Consider the following 21,825-nt stretch of genomic DNA (forward strand, 5'->3'; position numbering starts at 1 on the left):
ACTCTCTACATCAGTATCCACCCCTTCCAGCCCATAACTGCACCTGGGTCTGTTTTCTGTAAAATCCAAATGCCCACTTGAGCTTTGTTTTTTTTCCCCCAAACCAAAGAGTAGTCCTTCCTTAAACAGGTGGTTTTTTTCTTTTTTTTTCCTGTGTAGAATTTTTTTTAGCTTTACTTGGATGAACCCATCAAACCCGTATAGCTTCTGAGTTTTTCCACACTCCTAGGAAAGTTTTAAATTGGGAAGTCATAAGAAGCCTCTTTGTACTTTTTAAAAAAACTTATATTGGAGTATAGTTGCCTTACAAAGTTATTTTCTGCTGAATAGCAAAGTGAATCAGTCATCTGTTGTTCGGTCACTATGTCGTGTCCAAGTCTTTGTGACTCCATGGACTGCAGCATGCCAGGCTTCCCTGTCCTTTACCATCTCTCAGAGTTTGCTCAAACTCATGTCTATTGAGTCGGTGATACCATCCAATCATCTCATCCTCTGTCGTCCCCTTCTTCTCCTGCCCTCAATCTTTCCCAGCATCAGAGTCTTTTCCAATGAGTCGGCTCTTTGCATCAGGTGGCCAAAATATTGGAGTTTCAGCTTCAACATCAGTCCTTCCAGTGAACACCCAGGACTGATCTCCTTTAGGATGGACTGGTTGGATCTCCTTGCAGTCCAAGGGACTCTCAAGAGTCTTCTCCAACACCACAGTTCAAAAGCATCAATTCTTCAGTGCTCAGCTTTCTTTATAGTCCAACTCTCACATCCATATATGATTACTGGAAAAACCATAGCCTTGACTAGATGGACCTTTGTTGACAAAATAATGTCTCTGCTTTTGAATATGCTATCTAGGTTGGTCATAACTTTCCTTCCAAGGAGTAAGTGTCTTTTAATTTCATGGCTGCAGTCACCATCTGCAGTGATTTTGGAGCCCCCCAAAATAGTCAGCCACTGTTTCCACTGTTTCCCCATCTGTTTGCCATGAATTGATGGGATCAGATGCCATGATCTTAGTTTTCTGAATGTTGAGCTTTAAGCCAACTTTTTCACTCTCCTCTTTCACCTTCATCAAGAGGCTCTTTAGTTCTTCACTTTCTGCCATAAGGGTGGTGTCATCTGCATATCTGAGGTTATTGATATTTCTCCTGGCAATCTTGATTTCAGCTTGTGCTTCTTCCAGCCCAGCATTTCTCATGATGTACTCTGCATAGAAGTTAAATAAGCAGGGTGACAATATACAGCCTTGACGTACTCCTTTTCCTATCTGGAACCAGTCTGTTGTTCCATGTCCAGTTCTAACTGTTGCTTCCTGACCTGCATACAGGTTTCTCAAGAGGCAGGTCAGGTGGTCTGGTATTCCCCTCTTTTTCAGAATTTTCCACAGTTTATTGTGATCCACACAGTCAAAGGCTTTGACATAGTCAATAAAGCAGAAATAGATGTTTTTCTGGAACTCTCTTGCTTTTTCGATGATCCAGCGGATGTTGGCAATTTGATCTCTGGTTCCTCTGCCTTTTCTAAAACCAGCTTGAACATCAGGAAGTTCAAGGTTCATGTATTGCTGAAGCCTGGCTTGGAGAATTTTGAGTATTACTTTACTAGCATGTGAGATGAGTGCAAATGTGCGGTAGTTTGAGCATTCTTTGGCATTGCCTTTCTTTGGGATTGGAATGAAAACTGACTTTTTCCAGTCCTGTGGCCACTGCTGAGTTTTCCAAATTTGCTGACATATTGAGTGCAGCAATTTCACAGGATCATCTTTTAGGATTTGAAGTAGCTCAACTGGAATTCCATCACCTCCACTGTATAATCATAAGGGATTTGATTTAGGTCATACCTGAATGGTCTAGTGGTTTTCCCTACTTTCTTCAATTTAAGTCTGAATTTGGCAATAAGGAGTTCATGATCTGAGCAACAGTCAGCTCCCGGTCTTGTTTTTGCTGACTGTATAGAGCTTCTCCATCTTTGGCTGCAAAGAATATAATCAATCTGATTTCGGTGTTGACCATCTGGTGATGTTCATGTGTACAGTCTTGTCTTGTGTTGTTGGAAGAGGGTGTTTGCTATGACCAGTGCATTCTCTTGGCAAAACTGTATTAGCCATTGCCCTGCTTCATCCTGTACTCCAAGGTCAAATTTGCCTGTTACTCCAGGTGTTTCTTGACTTCCTACTTTTGCATTCCAGTCCCCTATAATGAAAAGGACATCTTTTTGGGGTGTTAGTTCTAAAAGGTCTTGCAGGTCTTCATAGAACCATTCAACTTCAGCTTCTTCAGCATTACTGGTCGGGGCATAGCCTTGGATTACTGTGATATTGAGTGGTTTGCCTTGGAAACGAACAGAGATCATTCTGTCTTTTTTGAGATTGCATCCAAGTACTGCATTTTGGACTCTTGTTGACTATGATGGCTACTCCATTTAAAGGATTCCTGCCCACAGCAATAGATATAATGGTCATCTGAGTTAAATTCACCCATTCCAGTCCATCTTAGTTTGCTGATTCCTAGAATGTCGACATTCATATGGGAAAACCATAGCTTTGACTATATGAACCTTTGTTGGTAGAGTGATGTCTCTGCTCTTTAATGGGATGTCTAGGTTTGTCATAGCTTTCCTCCCAAGGAGCAAGCATCTTTTAATTTCATGGCTGCAGTGATTTTGGAAGCCAAGAACATAAAATCTGTCACTATTTCCACTTACATTTTTTCCCCTTCTATTTGCCATGAAGTGATGGGACCAGATGTCATGATCTTAGTTTTCTGAATGTTGAGTTTTAGGCCAACATTCACCCTCATCAAGAGGCTCCTTAGTTCCTCTTTACTTTCTGCCATGAGAGTGGTATCATCTGCATATGGGAGGTTGTTGACATTTCTCCTGGCAATCTTGATTCCAGCTTGTGATTCCTCCAGCCTGGCATTTTGCATGATGTACTCTGCATATATGTTAAATAAGCAGAGTAACAATATACAGTCTTGTCATACTCCTTTCCCAATTTTGAACCCGTCAGTTGTTCCATGTCCTGTTGCTTCTTGACCCACTTACAGTTTTCTCAGGAGACAGGTAAGGTGGTCTGGTATTCCCATCTCTTTAACTATGTTCCAGTTTGTGGCAATCCACACAGTCAAAGGCTTTTGTGTAGTCAATGAAGCAGAAGTAGATATTTTTCTGGCATTCTGTTGCTTTTTCTATGATCCAACAGATGGTGATATTTTGATCTCTGGTTCCTCTGCCTTTTCTAAACCCAGCTTGTACATCTGGAAGTTCTTGGTCATGTGTGTGTGTGTGTGTGTGTATCTGCTCTTTTTGGATTTTCTTCCCATTTAGGTCACCACAGAACACTGAGTAGAGTTCTCTGTGCTATACAGTAGATTCTCATTAGTTATCTGTCTTACACATTGTAGTGTATACATGTCAATCCCAATCTCTCAATTTATCTCACCCTGCCTTTCCCCCAGTAGGGTCAATACATTTGTTCTCTATGTCTGTTCACCTGTACCCTTTTCCCAGAGTCCACATTTATGCATTCATATACATTTTAAGCATCTCAGGCCTACCTTCTTTTTCCACTTGTTGACTAAGGGAGTTTCTACACTTCACCCTAAAACCACTGACCCTTCTAACTGACAATAGAAGAGATCTCAGCCAGGCAGAAAGAAAATACTTCCTTCTCTGCATCCTAAGACCACCCTCCCAAGTGGTATCACTAGCAAAAGGAATTTCATGAAAATCCAGATTTCACTAGTGCTCTCTGTCCTGTGGAAGTAACTTGAAAGAGACTTCGGCTGGTCATGTTACCTAAAATCAGCTGTCTTGGTCACTGCATTCAGGGCAACATTCCTGTTTTCTAGAGAGGGTTTTGTTGCTGGGGTTGGTTGGTTTTCCTTTTTTTTTTTTTTTTGCCACTCTGTGTGACTTGTGGGATCTTAGTTCCCTGATCAGGGATGGACCCAGGCCCTCAGCAGGGAAAACATGGAGTCTCAACCACTTGGCCACTGGGGAATCCCATTGTTGTTTTTAAGCTGGGAAGTCTTTCTGCCATGTACGTGAAGATAAAACCAACCTACAACTCCACTGGGCTTCCCAGTTCTCCAGTGAAAGTGTCACTCAGTTGTGTCTGGCTCTTTGTGACCCCATGGACTGTAGCATATCAGGCTCCTCTGTCCATGGGATTTCCCAGGCAGAAATACTGGAGTGGGTTGCCATTTCCTTCTCCAGGGATCTTCCTGACCCAGAGATCAAACTTGCTGTCTCCTGCATTGCAGGCAGATTCTTTACCACTGAGCCACAGGGAAGCCCAGTTCACCAGCTTTTTGGGAATTTGACTCCCTTGGTGGGACCAACCCTCTCTCCATTCAGCCAGCAGTCACAAGTACCCACTGGGTCCTGGGGAGGATGCAGCGGCAGCATCGGCCCAGGCCAGCTGAGCCGGGAGTCAGGAACCAGGTGACCTCGGCCCCTGCCCCCAAGCCTCAGTCTTCCTCCTTCCTGTCCTCTGGCAGTTCTGGTAAAGTTGTGGCAGGGTGTAAGAACATGCTGTACCAGCCGAGCAAGGATGGCGTGGGGGAAGTCTGCCTCTGGGGCCGGCATGTCTTCATGGGCTACCTGGAGCAGGAGGACGCGACCATGGAGGCCATTGACGAGGAGGGCTGGCTCCACTCTGGGGACCTGGGCCGCATGGACAACCAGGGCTTCCTCTTTATCACCGGCCGCATCAAAGGTACTGGGGCTGGGTTCCCAGGAGCCTCCCGTGAGCAGGCCAGCCTTGAACACTGAAGGCTCTGTCTTTCCACCTTTCATGGGGATGGGTGCTCACACAGATGTACAGGGACACCCCAGCCCATGCACTGTCCAGCTCAGTGCTATCCTTGTGCCCAGCATCTGGCCCTCAGCAGGAGGGAGCCAGAAAAGAAGCCTACTCTGGGCCTCAAACCTCTGTTCTCTCCCGTCATTTATGGATAACAGTAACTACAGAGTCATCATGATTAAATGAAATGATACAGAACAGGGATCAGTCAACTTGTCCCATAAAGTTGGTCACTGTTTTAGTCACTAACTTGTGTCTCTTTTATGACCCCATGGACAGTAGCCCGACAAGCTCCTCTGTCCATGGGGTTCTCTAGGCAAGAATACTAGAGTAGGTTGCCATTTCCTTCTCCAGGGGATCTTCCCGAGCCAGGGACAGAACCTATGTCTCCTGCATCTCCTGCTTTGGCAGGCAGATTCTTTACCACTGAGCTACCAGGGAAGCCCTAAAGGGCCCATGTATAAATATTTTGGATTTGCAGGATACAGGGTCGCTGACATAGCTGCTCCAGTCAACTGCTGTGGGACAAAAGCAGCCGCAGTTGATATCCAGACCTATGGTCGTGGCCATGCACCAATACAAATGTCATAGGATTTTCATGTGTCACAAATATTGTTCTTCTTTGGATTTCCTTCCAACTATTTAAAAATGTAAAAACTATTTAGTTCATGGCCTTACAAAAACAGGCAGAAGGAGCATTGTGGAATTTAGCCCACAACCTCTGATGTAGAGCATTTGGCATGGAGCCTGACATAGGCTGTAACTGTTCAGTAAGAGGGCTATGTTACCATTATTTCTGTGATAAGCAACAGAAACCCCTTCTTAAGCAGGTTTGAGTGGAAAAGTAAAGCTGCTGGCTCAAAACTGTAAAGTCCAAAAGTTCAATGCTTCAGGCATGGCTGGATCCAGGTGCCAAAATGACATCACCAGGAATCTCTTCATCCTTCTGTGACCAAGTTCCACTCTGTATCTGTGCCATTCTTGTTTATTCATTCATTTATTTGTCTGCATCTGGTCTTAGTTGCAGCAGGCGGGGTCTTTGTCATGTGGGCTCAGTAGTTGTGGCTCAAGGGCTTAGCTGCCGCACGGCATGTGGGATCTTAGGTCCCTGACCAGGGATTGAACCCACATCCCCTGTATTGGAAGCTAGATTCTTAACCACTGGACCACTAGGGAGCTCCCTGATGCCATTCTTGAGGAGGCTTTTCCAACTTGATGACAAGACGGCTGCCAACAGTCTAGGCTCATCGTAACAGCCTAAGGCTGAGAAAGAGTGTACTACTCCCAACAGCGTCAGCAAGTTTCCTGCCCGATTCTCATTGGATCTTCTTGGGTCAGTATTCCATCTCAGAATGAATGACTGTAGAGGATGGAATATGCTAACTGGTCTGATGTGGTCACAGGCTCACCCCAGCAGTCCACTCCCTCCCCAGACCACACAGAGATGGAGGGTAGTTCTCTAAAGAAACTCGAAGGACGGAGGAGTCACTGGGCTGACGATATCACAGATGTCCATCATGGGCCCAAATGGATCATTCCTAGTGCTACAAGGATCTCAGCAGAGGTGACTGCAAGATCACAGGATGGAATGGAGAGAGTCTGGGTGGGTGGGACGGGAAGCAGCAAGTGTCCCAGGATGGAGGAACAAGTGAAGACTGTGTCTGGGGCAGGAAGAGGAGCTCCTGAAGGATTTTAGGCAGGGGAAGACAGTGACACAATCCTTTAAGAGCCTGCCAAAACTAGGGAGGTGCCACGCACCCCTGGGAGGAGCCTGGACTTGGGGTCTTTGAGAGTTGCCAGACGATGGGAACAGCAGGAGACAGAGAGACAGGCATGGTCAGAAGCATTTGACTATTTTCCAGGCAAGGGCATACCAGAGGGCATGGATCAGGGCACAGGGGACAGAGGAACAGGGCAAGAGTGGACAAGATGCTGTCCAAGTGGAATACTCAGGATGTGGATGCTTGATGGGAATCTGAAGAAGACGGGGGAGGAGGGGCAGAGTGACTCTGGGTCTGGGGCTTGGAGAGGACATAGAGAGCATCCTGGTGAAGGGCAGGGGTGGTCCTCTGCTTCTGGGGTTTTTTGGGGGAGTGGTGGTTGCTGCCGACACCTGGGCCCCTCTGATCTGCAAAGGCACGGGGCTCCTGGGCTGTCCTGGTTGAACCCACCCCCTCGTTTCAGAAATCATCATCACAGCTGGTGGCGAGAATGTGGCTCCCGTTCCCATCGAGAACCTGGTTAAGGAGACGATCCCCATCATTAGTAATGCCATGTTGGTGGGCGACAAGGCCAAGTTCCTGAGCATCCTCCTGACACTGAAGGTAACGTGGGTTTTCCAGCAGGTGGGAAACCACATCTTGGTCCTTGGGGCTGGATGCTAGGGGTTCTGACAGGGGTGTCGTGGGGGCAGTGCGAGGTTGACAAAATGACCGGAGAGCCACTGGACACGCTGAACTGGGAGGCGATCAAGTTCTGCCGGGAGGTGGGCAGCCATGCGACCACAGTGTCTGAGATCCTGGACCTGCGAGACCCCATGGTCTACGCGGCCATCCAGAAAGGCATCAATGCTGTCAACCAAAAAGCCATCTCCAACGCACAGAAGATTCAGAAGTGGGTCATCTTGGAGAAGGACTTTACCATCAGTGGCGGAGAGCTAGGTGAGTGGCCTGGAGAGTTTTGACACTTGGAGGCTGGTCCCCTGATGGTGTCCAGGGCCCTGTGGGCGCTGAGGAGACATGTCTTATTCTGGGAGTCAGAGGGTCTGTGGGACCAGCTGCCAACTGAAGGGTGGCTACACGGAGGGAGATGGTGTCCACCTCCCACCAATCCCACCCCCAGTAGATGCAGACTCTGATGTGTCAGGGAGGCGAGAAGACTGGGCAGCATAGCAGGTGTGACAGTGGACTAGAAGGATGACGGATCAGGGGTCAGATGGCAAGATGCTTTGGCCAAAAGGATCTGGGAAGGCTGCACTCAGGAAGTGGTCCTTAGGGTAAGACTCAGAGGATGAGAAGGAGCCTTTTGGGCAAACAACTGAAGGGGAATAATATTCCTGGCTGAGAGGACAGCAGGTACGGAGGCCCTCAGGCAGGACAGTGCCTGGAGAGTCGTGGGAACAACTGGGAGGCCTGTGAAGTGAGGGTAGAGAGAGGTCACATTCAGCTGCAGTAAGGAGTTGAGATTTTATTCCCAGAAAGGGAGCGGTGTGTGTGTGAAGCAGATAGTCTCCTTTGCCATCCCTTAAGATGGCAAAGGCAGTGCCCCAGGAAGATGAGGGCATGGCCAGCCACCAGCCCAGCCCCAGCCACGAGATTCTGCCGCCTGGTCGCGCCCAGGGTACACTGACTCTTATTTCACCCCCACGTCTGAATTGGTTTCTGCTTTCTGGGCAGGTCCAACGACAAAGATTAAACGACATTTCATCCTCCAGAAATACAAAAGGCAGATCTACAGCTTCTACCAGTGACGACTTTGGCGGAGCGGGTCCTGGCTGCCCTGATGGTGAGACTGGCTTGGCTGGCTGGGCCACAGATGAGTCCAACACAGGTGGTCTCCACACGTGCACACATGCTCAGCTGCCGTGGGCTCTGGATGGTGTCTGCCCTCCACTCACCCTCCACCTGGGTCCCAGTGGGGCACACCTACTCCTTCCTGCCTGGCTGTCACCTCTGTTAGCTGTTCTTCCTGCCTTTTCCACTTGTCTGGTAGAGGGAGCCAGGCAGTCTTCACATCCCAAACCAGAGCCCAAATGTGAAATGCCCAGATGTTTCCTGGTGGCTTCTCTGTAGAAGCCCTTTTGTCAGAAACTATTGTAGGGGGCAGGTGGGGGGAGTTCTGCTGGCCGGAAACCCAAGGAATGAGGTGTGACGGCCCATGCCAGCAGTGGCATGGAGACTTGATTTTTTGGGCTGCGCTGGATCTTTGCTGGTGCTGAGGGTTTTCCTAGTTGCAGTGCTCGGGCTTCTCTTGTTGCAGATCGTGGACTTTAGAGTGTGGGCTCAGCAGGGCAGGGGGATGGGCTTAGTTGCTTGGCGGCATGTGGGATCTTTGGGGACAAGGGGTTGAACCTGTGTCCCTGGCATTGCAAGGTGGATTTGTAACCAGTGGACCACCAGAGAAGTCAGGGACAGAGACTTGATCTTGTCCCACTACCCCTCTGCAGCCTCCCTTTCCCCAAAGTCTTTCTCACAAGGAGCCTCCACGATGCTAGGAGTCACAGGGAGGGTTTTAGAAACCCAGCGCGACGTGCGGTGTGGGCAGAGAGGCGGACACATCTTCCATTGTCCAAGGCCTACCTATAATTCTCTCGTGGTCAAACCCTTCTGCTCGGATGCCCTGTGCTGGTTTCCTGGGACCGCCAGAGAAGACAGTTCCGCAGGCCCGGGGCTTAAACAAGAATCTTTCCTCAGGGTCCTGGATGCTGGAAGTCTCCCCACAGTCAAGGCTGGTTGGCTCGGTTGGTTCCTTCTGAAGCCCCTCTCCTTGGTTTGTGTGTGCGTAGTATGTCGCTTCAGTCATGTCTGACTCTTTGCGACCCTAAGGACTGTAGCCTGCCAGGCTCCTCTGTCCATGGGATTCTCCAGGCAAGAATACTGGAATGGGTTGCCAAGCCCTCCTCCAGGGGACCTTCCTGACCCAGAGATTGAACCCGCATCTCTTACGTCTCCTGCACTGGCAGGCAGGTTCTTTACCACTAGTGCCACCTGGGAAGCCCCACTGGCTAGTGGGCGGCCATTTTCTCCCTGCATCTGTATCCAGATTTTCCCTTATAAAAATACTTGTCATACTGGGTCAGTGTCCACTCAGTGATCGCATCTTAACTTGCGGATCTCTGTCCGTAAAGACTCCATCCCCGAATGCACTCCCATCCTGAGGGCTTGGGTGTCAGGATGGAGGTGAATGCAATCCAGCCTGTAGTACTGCTGTATCTGTTTGTTTGTTTTCTTTTCTTCACCATTAACTGATTTAACCCCTCCACACCTTCATCTGTCAGAGTCTTGCAAGCGAGCCCGGCAGCTAAACACATCCCATTCACCGTTCAGCGTCTTTTGCAAGATTTCTGATTTCACTCTGCAGTTGGAAGAGAGGCCATCCAACATTGGTGTGGGGGTGGGAGGTGGACCCTCTCCAAGCCTGTGCTGTCCAGTATGGCAATCACTGGCCACATCTGAAACTGAGATGTGTTGTGGGTGTAAAACCCACACTGGGTGTGGGAGTCTGATATGAAATAACAGAACATATAATACCTTGTTCATATTTTAAAACATTGAATGTTGGAATGATACTCTTTAGGACATACCTGATAATATGAAATACAGCACATAGAGACTTCCCTGGTGGACCAGTGGTTAAGACTGCCTTTCCATTCTGGGGGGTGGGGGTTGTGGGTTCAATCTCTGGTGGGGGAATTAGGAACCCACATGCGTGTGGTGTGGCCAAAAAATATATGTGTGTGTGCTCAGTCGCTCAGTGGTGTCCAACTCTTTGTGACCCCCATGGACTGTAGCCTGCCAGGCTTCTCTGTCCATGGGATTATCCAGACAAGAATACTGGAGTGGGTTGCCATTTCCTCTTCCAGGGGATCTTACAGCATCTAAATCAATTTCATCAATTCCTTTTCTGTATGGCTACTAGAAATTTTAAAATTATATTGGTGGCTCACGTGACATTTCTCTTGGAGAGTGCCACTCTAAAGTTCATTGGAGGGGAATTCCCTGGCAGGCTCAGTGGTTAGGACTCAGCACTTTCACTGCCAAGGGCCTGGGTTCAGTCCCTGGTCAGGGAACTAAGATCCTGCAAGCTGTGCAGTGTGGCAAATAAGAAGTATCAGAAGAGGAACAAGATGGCGGAGGAGTAGGTGGACGTGGAGTACATCTTTCTCCACAGATACATCAGGAATATACCTTCAGACACAAAAGTGCATACAGAACACGAGCTGAGAGCAGACAGGACTACCTGACTAGTGGAAAAGAATTCATAGTACCATGCAAAACTCGGTAGGATGAAGGAATTAGGGGGAAAAGCAGGAGTGTTAGCAGGACTGGACGTGCCCTCAGCGGGTGGGGGAACTGAAGCAGGGGTCCGATCCCCATATCAGAGCAATTGTCTGAGTCAGAGGAGAAACATTTAAGGCTGAGAGATTAGAATCAGCTAATCTAAGGCAGCCTAAATGGAATGAGAATCAGACAGTCCTTGCTGCAAGCATACATACCCCCGATAGGGATGCAGGTCCCCAGAAGGCACAGCAGCTGGGAGCTGGAGCTTAGAGATTATGGAGCAATCCCAGGGTGAGGGCTGCTGTCGACTGCGGAGAGACAGATCAAGGGGATGTGAGGGAAGAGATTGTGGTGGGAAATGCCTGTGGAGGAAAGCCAGGCAGCCATGGAAGCAAGGCGATATGCTGAGTCATGCGGACAGGCTGGAGCCATCACCATAGCCTCTCTCCCCCCACACACCAGCATCAGCAGCTGAACAATAGACAGGCGGGCCCATCAAATGCCTGACGCACTGAACTACAGAGTAGGACCCCACCCAGGGTGCCCCTTTAAGTGCCTGACACGCCAGTCTACAGAGTAGGACCCCAGCCGTGGGGGCCTCTCTATGTGCCTGATGCATGGAACAAGAGAGAAGAACCCCAAGCAAGGGAGCCCTCTAAGTGCCTGAACGGGCACAACTACAGAGAAAGAGTGGCCAAAGAGGCCTTCTGATTGCCAGCTACAAGAGGCTTGAAAAAAGACTCTGATAGTCCTGCAGCAGAGGCAGTCCCTGTCCCTGCACACTGGGCGCTGACAGGGTCCCCACAGCCCAAGCAGCTGCGCCATCTTCATGTTCAACCCTCATTGGGACAGAGCTGCTGCAGGCAAAAAAGTGTCTTGCATCTATGCACGCAGGGTCGCTTCAGTCATGTCCAACTCTGCGATCCTGTAGACTGTAGCCTGCCAGGCTTCTTTGTCAGGGGGTTCTCCAGGCAAGAATACTGGAGTGTATTGACCAATACTGGTTGCCATACCCTTCTAGAGCACTATATTTCCTGCTGCCCTAGCTGCCAACTCCCCTGAGTACCTGGTGCTGCCAGAACCCTTCTGACCCAAAGCAGCTGTACCACCTCCACACGTGGCCCTCACTGGAACAGACCCAAATCCTCCAGGGCAGCCTCAAGAGCAAACCCCAGTGGACAACCCACATGCAGAGGTGGAAATAAAACCACATTTGAAACCCAGGGGCAGTGTGGCTAAGGAAGAAGACCCAGAACCCTCCCACCAGCTGTATAAGCTGCAGATTAAACCCACATGATCAACTAGGCAGCTCTGTGTCTATGGAACATATAAAAGGGCATTGAGAGCTCCCACAAAATAAAACACACTAGTTCTGATAGCTGTGGACATTGGAAGCAAGAACATACAAGAGTAGGACCAGATTAGAATCTGAGCTGCCCCCACAGCAGGTCCAGAGATCAGCATAGTATTGGAGGGCAGCCTAGAGAGGTGAGGTGGACTGTGACTCCCAGCGAGGGAAAGGACTCTGACAGCAGTGACTCAAGAAAAACGTTTATTATTCTTATGTTTTGACTTGTTCTGTAGAGTCTTTTGGAATTTTTTTTTTCTTTTGTTTTTTTCCCTACCCCCAACCCATTGCAGATGTTGATTTTATTGGTACTATGAAATCTAATTAAGCTTTTGAGTTTTTTTTTTTTCAGTCACACTTTTTATTGTTGTTATAAACCTTAGCCTCTATGTTGGGCTTTTGCAGTTCTGTGGAGTTTTCTTTTTTTTTCTTTTCTCTTTAATTTTAATTTTTTTAATCTATTATTATTTATTCCTTTGTTTGCCTTTCCTACTGTTCTTTTCCCCTTGCAGTTAATCTTTAATATATACAAATCTTCTTTATCTACCTCTATTTAACTTTGCATATCTATTCTTTCTTTCCTTTCCTCTCAACATATTTGTTAGTTTTGTTTTCATTGCTTTATTCCCCACTTGGCACCTTGCTTTAGTTTTGTTTTCCAGTTTGTGCTTTAGTTAGTTTTGTTCTTAACTGGTAGATATAATTTTTGGTTTCTTTGTTTGCTGGATCAATCTATTGTACTTTATTTTTGTTGGACTGTTTTGATTTTGCTAATGGGAATATTAGATGGAGAAGCTCTATACAGTCAGCAAAAACAAGACCGGGAGCTGACTGTGGCTCAGATCATGAACTCCTTATTGCCAAATTCAGACTTAAAATGAAGAAAGTAGGGAAAACCACTAGACCATTCAGGTATGACCTAAATCAAATCCCTTATGATTATACAGTGGAAGTGAGAAATAGATTTAAGGGACTAGATCTGATAGATAGAGTGCCTGATGAACTATGGAATGAGGTTCGTGACACTGTACAGGAGACAGGGATCAAGACCATCCCCATGGAAAAGAAATGCAAAAAAGCAAAATGGCTGTCTGAGGAGGCCTTACAAATAGCTGTGAAAAGAAGAGAAGCGAAAGCAAAGGAGAAAAGGAAAGATATAAGCATCTGAATGCAGAGTTACAAAGAATAGCAAGAAGAGATAAAAAGCCTTCCTCAGCGATCAATGCAAAGAAATAGAGGAAAACAACAGAATGGGAAAGACTAGAGATCTCTTCAAGAAAATTAGAGATACCAAGGGAACATTTCATGCAAAGATGGGCTTGATAAGGACAGAAATGGTATGGACCTAACAGAAGCAGAAGATATTAAGAAGAGGTAGCAAGAATACACAGAAGAACTGTACAAAAAAGATCTTCACGACCAAGATAATCACGATGGTGTGATCACTCACCTAGAGCCAGTCATCCTGGAATGTGAAGTCAAGTGGGCCTTAGAAAGCATCACTATGAACAAAGCTAGTGGAGGTGATGGAATTCCAGTGGAGCTATTTCAAATCCTGAAAGATGATGCTGTGAAAGTGCTGCACTCAATGTGCCAGCAAATTTGGAAAACTCAGCAGTGGCCACAGGACTGGAAAAAGTCAGTTTTCATTCCAATTCCAAAGAAAGGCAATGCCAAAAAATGCTCAAACTACCGCACAATTGCACTCATCTCACATGCTAGTAAAGTAATACTCAAAATTCTCCAAGCCAGGCTTCAGCAATACATGAACCATGAACTTCCTGATGTTCAAGCTGGTTTTAGAAAAGGCAGAGGAACCAGAGATCAAATTGCCAACATCCGCTGGATCATCAAAAAAGCAAGAGAGTTCCAGAAAAACGTCTATTTCTGCTTTATTGACTATGCCAAAGCCTTTGACTGTGTGGATCACAATAAAGTGTGGAAAATTCTGAAAGAGAGGGGAATACCAGACCACCTGACCTGCCTCTTGAGAAACCTCTATGCAGGTCAGGAGGCAACAGTTAGAACTGGACATAGAACAACAGACTGGTTCCAAATAGGAAAAGGAGTACGTCAAGGTTGTATATTGTCACCCTGCTTATTTAACTTCTATGCAGAGTACATCATGAGAAATGCTGGGCTGGATGAAGCACAAGCTGGAATCAAGATTGCCGGGAGAAATATCAATAACCTCAGATATGCAGATGATGCCACCCTTATGGCAGAAAGTGAAGAACTAAAGAGCCTCTTGATGAAAGTGAAAGAGGAGAGTGAAAAAGTTGGCTTAAAGCTCAACATTCAGAAAACTAAGATCATGGCATCTGGTCCCATCACTTCATGGGAAATAGATGGGGAAACAGTGGAAACAGTGTCAGACTTTATTTTGGGGGGCTCCAAAATCACTGCAGATGGTGACTGCAGCCATGAAATTAAAAGACGCTTACTCCTTGGAAGGAAAGTTATGACCAACCTAGACAGCATATTCAAAAGCAGAGACATTACTTTGCCAACAAAGGTCCGTCTAGTCAAGGCTATGGTTTTTCCTGTGGTCATGTATGGATGTGAGAGCTGGACTGTGAAGAAAGCTGAGTGCCAAAGAATCGATGCTTTTGAACTGTGGTGTTGGAGAAGACTCTTGAGAGTCCCTTGGACTGCAAGGAGATCCAACCAGTCCATTCTAAAGCAGATCAGTCCTGGGTGTTCTTTGGAAGGACTGATGCTAAAGCTGAAACTCCAGTACCTTGGCCACCTCATGCGAAGAGTTGACTTATTAGAAAAGACTCTGATGCTGGGAGGGATTGGGGGCAGGAGGAGAAGGGGACGACAGAGGATGAGATGGCTGGATGGCATCACCGACTAGATGGATGTGAGTTTGAGTGAACTCCAGGAGTTGGTGATGGACAGGAAAGCCTGGCATGCTGCACTTCATGGGGTCGCAAAGAGTCAGATGTGACTGAGCACTTGAACTGAACTGAACTTAACGGAATGGGTATATATGTATATGCATATATTCCACTATTTTAATTATTATTTGCCTGATTTTGTAACTGCCATTTGTCTGGGGTTCATCTTGGTTTCTTGTTTTGTGGTATTTGTTTTAATCTCATTTAATGCCATAAAAACCACTTGTGGAATCTTCATTCCTGACCAGAGATCAAGCTCTGAGCCTTTGGAGTGGGAGCACGGACTCCAAGACCCTAGACTCCCAGAGAACTAACCCTAGGGAGTATCAAATAGTGAGAACTCACACAAAGGAAACCACTTGAATACAAGACCTGGCATCACCCAACCACCAGTAGCACCTGTGCAGGACGCCTCATCTAAACAACAAACGAAACAAAAATACAAACCCAATCATCAGCAGACAGGATTACCACCTTACTCAGCCTTGCCCATCAGAGGAAAAACAAATAAAAAAACAAAATACTCAGCCCAAATCTCACCCTATACTAAGCTTACACAAACCACTGGACCACCTTGGGAGGGCAGAAACCAAAAGGAAGAGAGAATTTAACCTTGAAGCCTTGGAAAGGGAGACCTCAAACACAGTAAGTTAAAAAAAGAAAGAAAGAAAAGGCAGAGAAATACTACACAAATGAAGGAACAAACTAGAAACACAGACGTCCAAATAAATGAAGAAGAAATAGGCAAACTACCTGAAAAAGAATTCAGAATAATGATAGTAAATATGATCAAAAACCTTGAAAACAGAATGGAGAAAATGCAAGAATCAATTAACAAAGACCTACAAGAATTAAAGAATAAACATACAGAGACAAACAATTACTGAAATTAAAAATATTCTGGAAGGAATAGCAGAATATCTGAAGCAGAAGAACGAATTGGTGAGGTGGAAGATAAAATGGTGGAAATAGCTTCTGAAGAGCAGAATAAAGTAAAAAGAATGAAAATAACTAAGGATAGTCTCAGAAACCTCTGGAACAATATCAAACTCAGCAACATTCGAATTATAGGGGTCCCAGAAGAAGAAGAGAAAAAGAAAGGATATGAGAAAATTTTTGAAGAAATTATAGTTGAAAATTTCCCCAACATGGAAAAGGAAATAGTCAATCAAGTCCAAGAGGCGCAAAGAGTCCCATACAGGATAAACCCAAGGAGAACCATGCCAAGACACATACTACTCAAACTAACAAAGACTAAAAGAAAGAATATTAAAAGCCACAAGGGAAAAGCAACAAGTAACATACAAGAGAAACCCCATATGCTTAACAGCTCATCTTTCAGCAGAAACCCTGCAGGCCAGAAGGGAACGGCAGGATATATTTAAAGTACTGAAAGGGAAAAATCTACAACCAAGATTATTGTATCCGGAAAGGATCTCATTCAAAATTGATGGAGAAATCAAAAGCTTTTCAGACATGCAAAAGTCAAGAGAATTCAGTATCACCAAACCAGTTTTACAACAAATGTTAAAGGGACTTATATAGTCAAGAAATACAAGAGAAGAAAAAGATCTACAAAATCAACCCCAAACAATTAAGAAAATGGCAATAGGAACATATATGTCAATAACTACTTTAAATGTAAATGGATTAAATGCTCCAACCAAAAGGCACAGACTGGCTGAATGGATACAAAAACAAGACCCATATATATGCCGTCTGCAAGAAATCCACTTCAGACCTACAGACACATATAGACTGAAAGTGAGAGGATGGAAAAATACATTCCATGCAAATAGGAAGAAAAAGAAAGCTTGAGTAGCAATCCTCATATCAGACAAAATAGACCTTAAAATAAAGAAGATACAAGAGATAAGGAAGGACACTACATAATGATCAAGGGAGCAATCCAAGAAGAAGATATAACAATTGTAAATATCTATGCACCCAACATAGGAACACCTCAATACATAAGACAAACACCAACAGACATAAAAGGAGAAATAGACAGTAACACAATAAGAGCAGGAGACTTTAACACCCACTCACACCAATGGACAGATCATCAAAACAGAAAATTAATAAGGAAACACAAGTCTTAAATGATACATTAGATGAGTTGGATTGTATTGATATCTTCAGGACATTCCATGCAAATGCAGAAGAATGCACCTTCTTCTCAAGTGCACATGGAACATTCTCCAGGAAAGACCACATCTTGGGTCACAAATCAAATCTCAGTAAATTTAAGAAAATTGAAATCATATCAAGCATCTTCTCTGACCATAACACTATGAGACTAGACATCAATTACTAGAAAAAAACTGTAAAAAACACAAACACATGGAGATTAAACAATATGTTTCTAAATAACCAACAGGTTACTGAAGAAATCAAAAAATTTCTAGAAACAAATGACAATGAAAACATGACAACTCAAAACCTATGGGATGCAGCAAAAGCAGTCCTAAGAGGGAAGTTTATAGCAATACAACCCTACCTCAAGAAACAAGAAAAACATCAAATAGACAACCTAGCTTTACACCTAAAACAACTGGAAAAAGGAGAACAAAAAAAGCCCAAAATTAGAAGGAAAGAAATAATAAAGATCAGAGCAGAAACAAACGAAAAAGAAATGAAAGAAACAATAGTAAAGATTAATAAAACTAAAAGCTGGTTCTTTGAGAAGATAAACAAAATTGACAAACCTTTAGCCAGACTCATTAAGAAAAAAAGAGAGAAGAATCAAATCAACAAAATTAGAAATGAAAAAGGAGAGGTTACAACAGACAATGCAGAAATACAAAGGATTATAAGAGACTATTATGGTAACAACTATATGGCAATAAAATGGATAACGTGGAAGAATGGGACAGATTCTTAGAAAAGTTCAATCTTCCAAGACTGACCAGGAAGAAATATAAATTATGAACAACCCAATTACAGCACTGAAATCAAAACTGTGATCAAAAATCTCCCCAAAAACAAAAGCCTATGACCAGATGGCTTCACGGGAGAACTGTATCAAACATTTAGAGAAAAGCTAATGTCTATCCTTCTAAAACTTTTTCAAATAATTGCAGAGGAAGGAACACTTCCAAACTCAATCTACAAGGCCACCATTACCCTGATACCAAAACCAGACAAAGACAACACACACAAAAAGAAAATTACAGGCCAATATCACTGATGAACATAGATACAGAAATCCTCAACAAAATTTTAGCAAACAATTCAGCAACACATCAAAAAGCTCACACACCATGATAAATTGGGTTTATTCCAGGGATGCAAGGATTCAATATATGCAAATCAATCAATGTGATACATTATATTAACAAACTGAAAGATAAAAACCACATGATCATTTCAATAGATGCAGAAAAAGCCTTTGACAAAATTCAGCACCCATTTATGATTAAAATTCTTCAAAAACTGGGCATAGAAGGAACCTACCTCAACATAGTAAAGGCAATATATAATAAGCCTACAGCAAAAATTATTCTCAATGGTGAAAAACTGAAAGCATTCTCCCTAAGATCAGGAACAAGACAAGGGTGTCCACTTTCACCACTATCATTCAACATAGTTTTGGAAATCCTAGCTACATCAATCAGAGAAGAAAAAGAAATAAAAGGAATCCATATCAGAAAAGAAGTAAAGGTCTCACTGTTTGCAGATGAGATAATATTGTACCTAGAAAACCCTAAAGATAGTACCAGAAAATTACTAGAGCTAATCAGTGAATTTAGCAAAGTCGCAGGATACAAAGTCAATACACAGAAATAACTTGCATTTCTATATAATAACAGTGAAAAATCAGAAAGAGAAATTAAGGAATCAATCCCATTTACCACTGCAACAAAAGGAATAAAACATCTAGGAATAAACTTACCTAAGGAGACAAAAGAACTGTACAAAGAAAATTATAAGACACTGATGAAAGAAATCAAAGATGACATAAAAAGACAGAGAGATATTCCATGTTCATGGGTAGGAAGAATCAATATTGTGAAAATTACTACACTAGCAAACTCAATCTACAAATTCAATGTGATCCCTATCAAATTAACAATGGCATTTTCCCCAGAACTAGAACAAAAAATTTCACAATTCGTATGGAAACACAAAAGACCCTGAATAACCAAAGCAGTCTTGAGAAAGAAGAATGGAGCTAGAGGAATCAACCTTCCTGACTTCAGATGATACTACAAAGCTACAGTCATCAAGACAGTATGGTACTGGCACAAAAATAGAAATACAGACCAATGGAACAAGATAGAAAGCGCAGAAATAAACCCATGCCCCTATGGGTACCTTATTTTTGACAGAGGAGGCAAGAATATACAATAGGGCAAAGATAGCCTCTTCAATAAATGGTGCTGGAAAAACTGGACAGCTACATGTAAAAGAATGAAATTAGAACACTTCCTAATACCATACACAAAGATAAACTCAAAATGGATTAAAGACCTAAATTTAAGACCAGAAACTATAAAACTCTTAAAGGAAAACAAAAGCAGAACACTTGATGACATAAATCAAAGCAAGATACTCTATGACCCACCTCCTAGAGTAATGGAAATAAAAACAAAAGTAACAAGTGGGACCTGATTAAACTTAAAAGCTTTTGCACAGCAAAGGAAACTATAAGCAAGGTGAAAAGACAACTCTCAGAATGGAAGAAAATAATAGCAAATGAAACAACTGACAAAGGATTAATTTCCAAAATATACAAGCAGCTCATGCAACTCAATACCAGAAAAACAAACAATCCAATCAAAAAGTGGGGAAAAGACCTAAACAGACATTTCTCCAAAGAAGACATGCAGATGGCTAACAAACACATGAAAAGATGCTCAACATCTCTCATTATTAGAGAAATGCAAATCAAAACTACAATGAGGTATCATCTCACACTGGTCAGAATGGCCATCATCAAAAAGTCTACAAACAATAAATGCTTGAGAGGGTGTAGAGAAAAGGGAACCCTCCTACACTGTTAGTGGGAATGTAAATTGATACAGCCACTATGGAAGACGGTATGGAGATTCCTGAAAAAACTAGGAATAAAACCACCACATGATCCAGCAATCCCACTCCAAGGTATATACCCTAAGGAAACCAAAATTGAAAGACACATGTATCCCATTGTTCATTGCAGCACTATTTACAATAGCTAGAACATGGAAGCAACCAAATGTCCATCGACAGATGAATGGATAAAGAAGTTGTGGTACATATACATAATGGAATATTACCCAGCCATAAAAAGAAATGCATTTGAGTTAGTTCTAATGAGGTGGATGAACCTAGAGTCTATTATACAGAGTGAAGTTAAGTCAGAAAGAGAAAGCTAAATATTGTATTCTAACACATATATATGGAATCTAGAAAAATGGTACTGAAGAATTTATTTACAGGGCAGCAATGGAGAAACAGACATAGAGAATAGACTTATGGACTTGGGGAGAGGGGAGGAGAGGGTGAGATGTATGGAGAGAATAACATGAAAACTTATATTACCATATGTAAAACAGATACCCAACGGGAATTTGTGGTATGTCTCAAAAAACTCAAACAGGTGCTCTGTATAAACCTAGAGGGGTGGGATGGGGAGGAAGATGGGAGGGAGTTTAAAAAGGGAGGGGATATATGTATACCTATGGCTGATTCATATTGAGGTTTGACAAAAAAAAAACACAAAATTCTGTAAAGCAATTATCCTTCAATTAAAAAATAAATAAATTTTTTTAAAAAGTAAATATCAAGTTCAAGTTCAGTGGAGAGGAATTCAATTTTTTTCTTAATTTCTAAGTGGATCTGTTTATTCTGGAACAGCTCCATCTTACAGTCCCCAGGTGGAGGGGTGTCAGGGAATGAACACACATGTACCAAGGGTCCCCATGTGAGAACTTATCTTTCTCCTCTCTCCAGCCTGCAAGAGGAAGACCCTATCACAGGGACTTGAGTCTCTTGTGTTACTAAGAAGCCACATTCCCTGTGCATCAGTCTCTGTCATCCGCCTGTGGAAGAGGTAAACACTCATGGACCAGCCATACCTCTTGAAGCGACAAGGTCAGCATAGACCTTGGAATTCCTACAAGCCTTTGGGGCGTGAGCTTGGGGAAACTGATGAGGATGACCCTGAAGAACTGCCTGTTCAGAAGAAAGATCTGACCTGCTGGGTTTCAACTGGTTTTTTTTTTTTTTTTCCCTCCCCAGAGGACTGGCAGAGACACCAGAGAAGAGAAGCCCGGATTGAAGAAGAAACCGGGCCCCTACCCTCATCTTCCTGGAAGCAACTTAGAAACCCGTCCAATGAGTTCTGACAATAAAGCTCTCTGGCACCCTGTGTCCTGATTTTTGGCCAGATGTGGACAGCTTGTCCTTTGTCAAGGAGCTCAGATTCTGGGTTCAGATTCTGACTGGCTGTATGAGCTCACATGTCTGAGTCTTGGGAGAGGGTGAGTGCAGGCTAAGTCGCTTCAGTCGTGTCCAATTCCTTGCAACCCTATAGACTGTAGCCTGCCAGGCTCTTCTGTCCACGGGATTTTTCCAGGCCAGAACACTGGATAATTCCCTCCTCCAGAGGATCTTCCCAACCTAGGGATCAAACCCGCATCTCCTGCACTTGGAGGCGAGTTCTTTATCGCTGAGCTACTAGGGAAGTCCCAATAACTGTGATTTTTTATGAATTCCATCCTCTGGGAAAGATGAGTCTGCTGTTGTCATAATATGTGAGACAGCAGCAGCTTGAAAGAATAGAACCTC

At 44.2% G+C, this 21,825-nt stretch overlaps 1 protein-coding gene across 4 annotated transcripts in view; it reads left to right on the plus strand.

Moving 5' to 3' along the window:
- The window catches only part of ACSBG2 (acyl-CoA synthetase bubblegum family member 2), a 50,578-nt gene extending 29,164 nt beyond the window's left edge, over positions 1-21,414 (plus strand). For 2 of the 4 annotated variants that reach the window (XR_006641431.1, XR_006641433.1), the window contains exons 11-16: positions 4,497-4,714; positions 6,986-7,125; positions 7,215-7,461; positions 8,197-8,305; positions 20,989-21,129; positions 21,277-21,414. Coding sequence is in view for 1 of the 4 variants with exons in the window: in XM_045166670.1 (XP_045022605.1) it covers positions 4,497-4,714; positions 6,986-7,125; positions 7,215-7,461; positions 8,197-8,270 (679 nt within the window). In the remaining 3 variants the exon portion in view is untranslated. Of the gene's footprint in view, positions 1-4,496; positions 4,715-6,985; positions 7,126-7,214; positions 7,462-8,196; positions 8,306-9,213; positions 9,371-20,988; positions 21,130-21,276 lie in introns of those variants that run through there. The other 2 variants (XR_006641432.1, XM_045166670.1) reach the window with 2 other exon arrangements.
- The last annotated feature ends 411 nt before the right edge of the window (positions 21,415-21,825 follow it).

This window comes from Bubalus bubalis, chromosome 9 (genome assembly GCF_019923935.1).
Source record: "Bubalus bubalis isolate 160015118507 breed Murrah chromosome 9, NDDB_SH_1, whole genome shotgun sequence".
NCBI classification, from domain to species: Eukaryota; Metazoa; Chordata; class Mammalia; order Artiodactyla; family Bovidae; genus Bubalus; species Bubalus bubalis.